Raw genomic sequence first — 10,574 nt, forward strand, 5'->3', positions numbered from 1 at the left:
CTGGGTAGTTTCCAGATGTGTGGAGTTTAATTCCCAGAATTCCCCAGGCCAACATGGCCGCCGTGGAGACTTCTAGGAGTTGAAGTCCATTCATCTGTAAATGACTCATATCAGGAAACACTGCATTGAGTTTGTGGTTTCTTTTTCGCGCTTGATATTTTCCTGACATTCATTTAAACCTGCTTTTGTTTTCTCAATTGTAATTTTGGTTTTTAAATGGGTTTTTAAATTGATTTTAAAAGGGGTTGTGGTGTTTTACTGAGTTTTTTGTTTGTTATAATTATGTGAGCTACTCAGAGTCCCAAGCGTGACATGGGTGACTATAACAAATTGAACGAAGGAATAAATATATATATATATATATTTGAGTTGACAACTGAACAGGCATTATCTTTAAATATCCTGCTGGAAAAAATAAGTCCAAAAATAAAAACAGGAGGTTTCCATTCTTCAGCTTTGCCCAGAGAACCATTTTGTTTTCTTTTGCTATCTGTGAGTCTACAGGAAATATAATCCTAATGATGTTCGTAGGGGAGGAATAGGACATGCGACTCAATTCTCTCTCTCTCTCTCTCTCTCTCTCTTTTTTTTTTTTTTTTGTTTAGGTTTTTGTAAAATCTGGAGACAAAGTTCAAATTGGAGACTCCCTTGTGGTGATGACAGCTATGAAAATGGAGGTATCTTTAGAAAAACTGTTTTTGTACAGGTAGTCCTCGACTTACAACAGTTCGTTTAGTGCCCTTTCAAAATTACAATGGTACTGAAAAAAGTGACTTACGACCATTTTTCACACTTATGGCTATTGTAGCATCCCTGTGGTCACATGATCAAAATTCACAAGATTGGCAACTGACTCATATTTATGACGGTTGCAGGGTCCTCTGGTCCCTTTTTGTGACCTCCTGACGAACAAAATCAATGCGGAAGTCAGATTCACTTAATAACCGTGTCACTAATTTAATAACTGCAGTGATTCACTTAAGCACCGTGTCAAGAAAGGTCGTAAAACGGACCAAAATTCACTTAAAACAACTGCCTCACTTAACAACAGAAATTTTGGGCTCAATTGTGGTCATAAATCAAAGACTACCTGTAATGTCTTGATTGCAAGAGTTTTCCAGGTGTAATATTAAATGGAGTGGAATAAATAGAATGGAATATTCCATTACAGATCCATAAAGGATGATCTTTCAAAATATACTACTGTGTCCGTAGGTTGGAGTAAAGTTCCACTCTGCCAGTGTTCCATTCTACCAGTGTTTCCCAACCTTAACTATATTTTACCATGTGTGTAGTTCAACTCCCAGAATACTCCAGCCAGACAGCTGGTCTTCGCGTGCACATGCGTGCCAGAAACCGGAAGACCAGGTAGCTGGTGTGCATACATGTGCCGGAAACCAAAAGATCATCTGCTTTTTTGGTTTCCAGCGTGTGCACGCGCTCCTGTTTTGGCACTCAGTGCCGAAAAGATTTGCCAACACGGGTATAGGGTTGGACTAGAACCATGATGGCTAACCTATAGCACGCATGCCACAGGTGGCATGTGGAGCCATATTGTTGGGCACGTGAGTGTTGCCCAAGCTCAGCTCCAGGATGGATGCGCGCGCTGGCCAGCTGATTTTTGGGCCTTCTGGGCCCACTGGAAGTTGGCAAACGGACTGTTTCCCGCCTCTGGAGGGCCTCCAGTGGGGTGGGGAAGGCTGTTTTTGCCCTCCCCAGGCTCCTAGAAAGCCTCTGGAGCCTGGGGAGGGCAAAAAAAACAGCCTACCGTGCCCACCATGCTGTCACATGCCAAAAGTGGGGGGGGTCGCATGGGATCGCGCATGCATGCATTGGGGGGCAGGGCGCCTAGAATTATAGGTGTGGGCACACGTGCGTGTGACTACCCCGCACTCCCCCAGCTTTTGGCACGCGATGGCAAAAAGGTTAGCCATCACTGGACTAGAAGATCTCCAACAAGATCCCTTCTAGCTCTCTTCTGACATGTATATAATGTGTGCCTTCGAAACTGGACTAAGTATGCATTTAATTTGTATGACATTGTTTTCGGTTGAACTCAGGAACTGATGTAGTTTATCTTTTATCTGCAGCATACCATCCGGGCTCCCAAGGCAGGGATAATAAAGAAAGTCCTTTATCAGGAGGGTTCACAGGTCAACAGACATGCTCCTCTTGTTGAGTTAGAAGAGGAAGACTGATGCAGAATAACCCCCAGCGATTGGAGGTAATGCGTTTTGCATCTCAGTTGTTCTTTTTCCCATTTCTCAAGAATCCATGTTTATTTGTTATTTGAATAGATTATCAATGCAATCTTGTGTACAGGTGGTCCTCGACTTAACGACCACAGTTGAGCCCAAAATTTCCATTGCTAAGCGAGACAGCTAAGTGAGTTTTGCCCCATTTTATGACCTTTTTTTTTTTTTTTGCCACAGTGGTTAAGCGAATCACTGCAGTTAAGTTAGTGACATGGTTGTTAAGTGAATCTGGCTTCCCCATTAACTTTGTTTGTCAGAAGGTCACCATGATCCTGGGACATTGCAACCATCATAAACCAAACCAGACAGGCACAGACTTCAACAGATAATTAGAACTGCATAAAAAAACAATGGCTACCAACCTGCCTTCCATTGAGGACCTGTATACTGCCCGAGTCCAAAAGAGGGCTGTGAAAATATCTGCAGACCCCTCGCATCCTGGACATAAACTGTTTCAACTCCTACCCTCAAAACGAAGCTATAGAGCACTGCACACCAGAACAACTAGACACAAGGACAGTTTTTCCCCAAATGCTATCACTCTGCTTAACAACTAATTCCCACAACACTGACAAACTATTTACTAAGACTGGATTACTATTATTCTTCTCATCCTTCCTATTACCTATCTCCTCCCACTTATGACTATAACCATTTTGCTTGTATCTTTACGATTTATATTGTTTTATTTGTTTCCTAGTATGATTTAATTGCTTATTAGTAACCTATGACTATCACTGTTGTATCTTATGATTTTTGATGTTTTTTTTTCTTTTTTTTTATGTACACTGAGAGCATATGCACCAAAGACAAATTCATTGTGTATCCAATCACACTTGGCCAATAAGGAATTCTTTATTTCTATTTCTATTTCTATTTCTATTTCTATTTCTATTTCTATTTCTATTTCTATTTCTATTTCTATTTCTATTTCTATTCTATGCCAGTTGTCAAGCATCAGAATTTTTATCACACATGACCATGGGGATGCTGCAGTGATCATAAGTGTGAAAAATGGTCATAAATCACTTTTTCCGTGCCGTTGGAACATTGAAGGGTCACTAAATAAATCGTTATAATTTGAGGACTACCTGTACTTTGTTGTTTTTTTGTTTTGTATTCTTCTGATGTTTTCCTATCACAATTTCAGGAAGAACTGCCTCCAAATTCTTTGCTCACGAGAATGAAAGAGAAGAGTCCTAGGATTGGTTTGCCTATGCACAGCCATGTTTGATCAACCTCGGCGTTTCAATAGTGATCCTTTCTTATTGCTGGATTTCTTAGCAGTTGATTACTCTCCATGAAAGCAAAAAATGATCCCCAATGAAAAATATTTTAGATCTCCACTTGAGGTGTCTTACAACAGAAAACTCTGATGCCTGCATGGGGAGTCCAAAGATCTTCCTCCAATCTTACCACTATTGCCTTTTTGAGAATTGGGACTTGAAAAGTTTGTGATTATATTTTCATTAAGACAGCAATGTAATTGGATAGTCCTGAATGAGCTGAGTTCTCACATTTCCATTGGCATAATAATAGCTTGATCCTGGACAGTCAGTGTGGATGAAGAAATCTGGACTGAGTCCACTAAAGAACAGAAGATAATGAAGTAATGTACCTTCCTTTCCAGAATCTGTACTCATTTGAGGGATCAATTATAGGCAGAAACTTTTTCCTCCATCGTCTTTACTGGCATGTGTTGTCTCTTTGGAAAACAGCTGCAATGACCATTTAGAGCTTCAAAGACCAGATTCAATTGTTGCGTTGTTTTAAAACAGGGGTCTCCAACCTTGGCAACTTTAAGCCTGGTGGACTTCAACTCCCAGAATTCCCCAGCCAGCTGGCTGGAGAATTCTGGGAGTTGAAGTCCTCCAGGCTTAAAGTTGTCAACCCCTGTTTTAAAACATTTTGAGAGCTGTGGTTGGGAATGACAAATTGGGATTTGTAATTTAAGACAGGGACGGTATGTTCTGATCTCTTTTTGTCTCGGGTTTGATTATCTGATTATGGCATTTCTAATACAAGATCTCTACGTTTTATACAGTACATTTAAAAGGCTAATTAACGTGGTTAACAATACAGCTCTGCAAGTATTTTTCCTACATTTTCTTACTGTGATTTGTAGAATTCTTGAGTGGAAATAGGAATTTGCAGATGAGTTCTTGCAATTTAGATTGGATGCATATTTGAAGGTGGAAGCCATTTTTCCAATAATTTCAGCAGTCTGAACAAACAAATGAACTTAGGTTTGAGAGCAATTCTGTGGGAAAAGAGAACTGTTGAATTTAGAGGTACACTGACCTGTGCTTGATCTGTTTTCTTCTCCCTTCCCAAGTCAGATCAGAGAAATTTCCTAAACAAAACTATTTCTTTCTGAGCTGCCTTTCTTCCCAGCAACTCTAAACTTTAAAGCACTAACTGCAATTTAACAAGTTCAGTTTTATGACTTAGATTAATAAATGGAACTTCCCAACCAGCTTGTGCTGCTATATGAAACTGACCAGACCCTAATCAGTTTCACACAAAAGGTTTCCTTTTGTCTCCCAAGTGCAACCAATGTTTGCCATTCCTTTTGAAGCATGTTCCCCATTGCCTACTTATTCTCTTATAATCCCTTTCTCTCCAATGGATGTAAATACAAATTTCAATTTTCTTCTTGTTAATGATCAGAGCTTTCATGATCAGATGGTCACGTGCATTCCAAAGGGCAGGAGAGTAGAGAAAGGGACTGTAACATTTGCCTTTTTACCTAGTTATCTTGTGAGTTGAGTTCCTGGGAACATTCCCCACCATTTGGGTTCCCAGATATCTTTGGGGATATATCCTTCTGATGCTGTAAAGCAAAGCTGAAGTAAAATCCTAAGCACTGTCACGTTTATGTGATTTTTCACTTAGCTTCACTCAATGACCGGGTCATCAGTACCAATTGTGGTTGCTAAATGAGGACTACCTGTATATGCATCATATGGAACATAAACTTGCTCAACAAGGAACTATCCGTCAAGGGAAGAGTAGGAAATAGATGGATAAAAAATAATGAGCTGCCTCTATACTCTACTCTTGACAAACTAAAAGAAAAGATGTTAATAAGAGCGCTCAATGTTTCTTTCCAAACTCCTGGCTATTTGCGCAACTTGCCCTATGAATTTTAATGACATTTAAATTTAGGCAGCCTACTTTCAGCAGTAACATGTTTGTCCATGGATGTTTTCCAGGAAGTACTGACCATGTTTTGGAGACTAGTGGATCATACTTAACTGTTCCACAAAAGGCTCATTATCTCTAATATTGATTTAAAGCAGAGGTTTCAAACTCAATTTCATTGAGGGCCGCATCAGAATTGTGTTTGGCCAGTGGGGGGGCATGGCCAGCTCAACCAGCCTGAGTGGCGTAGGACGCTAATGCCTCCTACTAAGGCAGCATTTAACATCCAGCTGCCTGCAATTACTGCGAGTTCAATTCTCACTAGGCTCAAGGTCAACTCAGCCTTCCATCCTTTCTAAGGAGGGTAAAATGAGGACCCAGTTTGTGGGGGCAATAAGCTGACTTTGTATAAAATATACAAAAGTATGAAGGCTATTGCTTAACGCATTGTAAGCCGCCCTGAGTCTCTGGAGAAGGGCGGCATATAAAAATAAAATAAAATAAAATAAAATAAAATAAAATAAAATAAAATAAAATAAAATAAACATCACTCGTGTCCGGGGTACCTGTGGTGGCCCAAGCACTCTTCCAGTGAAAACGGGCTCCCGAGCTCAGTTTTCGGGTGTGACAGCCTCCTGCAACCCTCTGCCAGCGAAAACGGAGCTCGGGAGGGCTGCACATGGCTCCCTCCCAAGCTCTCTTTTTGCTGGCAGAGGCACCGTGGGCCGATCCTTCATTGTTTCCACGGTGGCCCTGCAGGCCAGATCTAAGCAACCTGCAGGCCAGATCCAGCCCCCAGGCCTTGAGTTTGACACCCCTGATTTAAAACATTCATATCCTACAAATTAGGGGACGCAGTGGCTCAGTGGCTAAGACACTGAGCTTGTCGATCAGAAAGGTAGGCAGTTTGGTGGTTCGAATCCCTAGCGCCGCATAACGGAGTGAGCTCCCGTTACTTGTCCCACCTTCTGCCAACCTAGCAGTTCGAAAGCATGTAAAATGCAAGTAGAAAAATAGGGAACCACGTTGGTGGGAAGGTAACAGCGTTCCATGTGCCTTCGGTGTTTAGTCATGCCAGCCACATGACCACGGAATTGTCATCAGACAGCACTGGCTCTTTGGCTTAGAAACGGAGATGAGCACCGCCCTCTAGAGTCAGGAACGACTAGCACATATGTGCGAGGGGAACCTTTACTTTTACCTTATCCTACAAATTAGCCTCAAAGCTGGAAGAGCTATTCCCATTATGATAAAAACCAAGACTGTTCCTGATCTGAAGCATATAAAATAAGTCAAGTTATTATAATGATAAAACAGGAGAATACATTTGCATACATAATATAGGTTCCGTAGCTCCTCCTCCTGTTCTCTCCGAGTTACTTTTCTGTTTATAGACAAGAAGTAAAGGATGGAAACTAATCAAGGAGAGAGCCAACCTAGAATTAAGGAGAAATTTCCTGACAGAACAATTAATTAGTGGAATGGCTTGCCTCCAGAATTTTTGGTGCTCCATCACAAGAGTTTTTAAGAAGAGATAGCCATTTGTCCAGAATGGCATAAACCGTCTCCCTGCTTGAACAAGAGGTTGGACTAGAAGATCTCCAAGGTCCCTTCAACTCATTCTGTTATTTTTCTTGAGCCAAGTAGCCGAGTTCCAAGCAAGATGTCCACCCATTATTTTTATTTTAATCCTTTCACCTGCGGATATCATTGATAAATATTCAGAGAGACTGTCTTGGAAATAAAAACGATGGCAATTTATTTTGTTGTGTGTGTAAATACATACATACACAGGCATACGCACCCTTTCTAAAAGTGACAAGCTAGTTTAGTTAGTTTAGTTTAGTTGATTTATATACCGCCCTACTCCCGAAGGACTCAGGGCGGTGAACAGCCACAAGATAAAAAACACAAAAATACAAAATTTAAAAACAGAATAAAACCGAATTAAACAATTTGGCCGAAGACAGATTTAAAACACCCCAATAAATTAAAAACGAATTAAAATTTGCGTTTTAAAAAGGAAAAAAGGGAAAAATTAGGCCAGGCCAGCCTGATGGAATAAGCTAAATGGGATCTGGGCTGTAACTTTGAGTGTTGTTGTTGTTGAAACAATTCAATATTTTTTTTTAAAGAAAAGAATTAAAAGTCTTGAGATTGATCCTTGGTGATTACATGGAGAGATCGATATTAAAGTTTTTGACAACAATATGGAAATAATTTTCCTTTTAAGGATTTTCCCCCCCAACTTTCCAGTCCAATACTTTGGGTAGTTCATGTCAGTTTCCCCTCAGTTCTAACCTGGTTTAACCCCACTTAACATTGTTCAGGATTAGCCAAGGTCATTGGATACTCAGAAACTCCTCTGAAGAAACTGGGGATTGTAAGAAATAAATATAGCACAGAAAAACAAAAACAGCCCTCACAAATCTGTTTCAGGAAGTGATGAGAATAATTACGTAGCCGTGCCCAGAGGCAGCCAAGAGGATTACAACTTGGGAGCACAAATGTGATGAAATGAAGGATGTGTGACTTCAACGCATGATCTGCGGCCTTCTGACATATGTGTGTGTCATGCATTCCTGGGTGTTTAAAAAACATTTGAAGAGAAGGAAATGTGAAAAGACTCCACCTACTTATTTATTTGTGGTATGGCACATTCACATTTTGATAAAAAAAAAACACAAGAGATCAAAATACAAAATATGAAATCTAAAATAATATAAATGTATGTCTAGATCAGGGGTATAATTTTTTTTGCTTCGTTTGTCACCGCCAGGTAATCGACAAAGCCTCCATTACAGGCTCTGTTTTGGCACTTGGACAGTTTGTTTTTCAGCCCCACAATCGCAATTTGGTGATGGTATTTTGCGGCTTTTCCAAATGCAAACAAATGCACCATCACTCTATTCCTTCTCAGAGTAAGAAAAATTATGCAAAGTAGAGAAAACAGCCAGAGGTAAAAGAGGACAACTAAAACAGGTTTGTATCAATGCCATTCACTATACTGTTCCATGGGTTTCTGTTCTGGCAAACTGCCATGTCCATAGAGAATCTCATTTATAGATAGTCCTCAGAACTTGATGGTACAGTGGTCTAAGCATCCTGTTATTAACACAGCTGCTGGTTCGAGTCTCTCCAAGGCTCAAGGTTGACTCAGCCTTCCATCCTTTCTAAGGTAGGTGAAATGAGGACCCAGTTTGTGGGGGCAATAAGCTGACTTTGTATAAAATATACAAAAGTATGAAGGCTACTGCTTAACGCATTGTAAGCCGCCCTGAGTCTCCGGAGAAGGGCGGCATATAAATCAAATTAAAAAAAAAAAGAACTGTTTAATGACAGTCTGAAGCTATGATACCCTTGGAAAAAGTGACTTCTCACCAGGGGTGAAATGCTCCCGGTTTGGACCGGATCATCCAATCCGGTAGCGATGGCGGCGGGTGGTTCGGAGAACCGGTAGCAAAAATCCCTGCGGCCCCCTCCCCATGCCCAGTTGAGCCGTGCAATCATCAGAGGCTTTTTTTTTTTTTTACTTTTAAAAGCATTTTTTCTACAACCTCTTCGGCCAAAAAAATGCTTTTAAAAGTAAAAAAAAAAAGTCTCTGATGATCACACAGCTCAGCTGGGATTGTCAAAGGCTTCTGAAAGCATTTTTTCTGCAACCTCTTCAGCTGAAGAGGCTGTAGAAAAAAATTGGCTTTAAAAGCCTCTGGCGATCCCAGCTGAGTTGCCTGATCGTCAGAGGCTTCCAAAAGCATTTTTTTCTGCAACCTCTTAAGGTTGTAGAAAAAATGCTTTTAAAAGTAAAAAAAAAAAAAAGGTGGCCACACCCACCCAGTCTCATAACCCACCACCACCAAGCCACGCCCACAGAACCGGTAGTAACAAATTTTACATTTCACCACTGCTTCCCATCCGTTCTTGTTAACAACTATCCCACTACCCCCAGTCATGTGATCACAATTCAGGTACTTGGCAACCAGCTCACCTTTACAGTAGTTGCAGCCAGTGGTGGGTTGCCCCCAGTTCGGATCGGTTCACAAGAACCAGTAGTAAAACTGGTGGGAGGCTCCGCCCACTGACCCGGACGTCATCAGAAGTGATCTGCGGATGCGCGGGCGGGCACGATGCGAACCAGTAGTAAAGGTAAGTAGAACCCACCCCTGGTTGTGGCGTCTTTGTCATCACATGGTCGTGATTTGTAATCTTCCCTGCTGACTTCTGATGAGCAAAGTCAGTTGGGGGAGTTGGATCCACTTAACGATCTTGTGATCTGCATAACATGGGAAAAAGTCATAAAATTGGGTGCAGTCACATGACTCACTTAACTGCATTGTTTAGCAACCAAAACTCCAGTCCATTGTAAATTGAGGACTACCTGCATTGTCTTTTGTTCTTCAAAGCTGTGTTTCTCAACCGTGACAACCTGAAGATGTGTGGACTTCAACTCTAGAAATTCCAGGAATTGAAAACCAGACATCTTCCAGCTGCCAAGATTGAGAAACACTAAAGAACTTACCCGTTTCTTTAAAGATCACATTAACTCCATCCAGTCTTGGCCTTTCCAAAGCATCAATTCTTGGTTGGGGAAAATGGAAGGAGAAATTTTAAGATGTGCCAATGCAGTGGGTAAAAAGGGATCTGCTGTAAGGAATAATTGCTGACAGTAGCAAAAATGGCCAAAGCAAAGATAGCAAGACACAATAAACGCAGATGTGAAAAATTGCACAGTTAGACCTAGGTGCTGTGTTTGATCGTGCAACATGGTGTTAGTTAACCTGAAAAGTGGGCCCTGCACCTGTGGGAATAACCAGTGGTGGGATTCAGCCGGTTCGCACTACTTCGGGAGAACCGGTTGTTAACTTTCTGAGCAGTTTGGCAAACTGGTTGTTGGAAGAAATCATTAGGGCAGAGAACCGGTTGTTAAATTACTTGAATCCCACCACTGGGAATAACACTAGTACGATGATGGTGTGTTGCAAAAATGCTCGGTTTTGCCCATGCTGTAGGAAGAGTCAAGTACTTCAGAAGAAACTTCCTAACAGTGAGGACAATCAACCATGGAACAGGTTGCCTTCAGAAATTGTAGGGACTTCATCACTGGAGGTTTGTAAGAAGAGACTGGACAGCTATCTATTTGAAATAGTATAGGTCAATGATGACTAACCTTTTTGC

General features: G+C 41.1%; 1 protein-coding gene across 1 annotated transcript in view; it reads left to right on the top strand.

The window, feature by feature from the left end:
• MCCC1 (methylcrotonyl-CoA carboxylase subunit 1) overlaps window positions 1-5,194 on the top strand; it is a 31,570-nt gene extending 26,376 nt beyond the window's left edge. The window contains exons 18-20 of the mRNA XM_070945695.1: window positions 606-677; window positions 2,091-2,224; window positions 3,406-5,194. Coding sequence (XP_070801796.1) covers window positions 606-677; window positions 2,091-2,198 — 180 coding nt within the window. The 3' untranslated portion in view covers window positions 2,199-2,224; window positions 3,406-5,194. The remainder of the gene's footprint in view (window positions 1-605; window positions 678-2,090; window positions 2,225-3,405) is intronic.
• The last annotated feature ends 5,380 nt before the right edge of the window (window positions 5,195-10,574 follow it).

The sequence above is a fragment of the Pituophis catenifer genome, unplaced genomic scaffold (genome assembly GCF_029215685.1).
Source record: "Pituophis catenifer annectens isolate HBS135680 unplaced genomic scaffold, rPitCat1.0.hap2 SCAF_6, whole genome shotgun sequence".
NCBI classification, from domain to species: Eukaryota; Metazoa; Chordata; class Lepidosauria; order Squamata; family Colubridae; genus Pituophis; species Pituophis catenifer.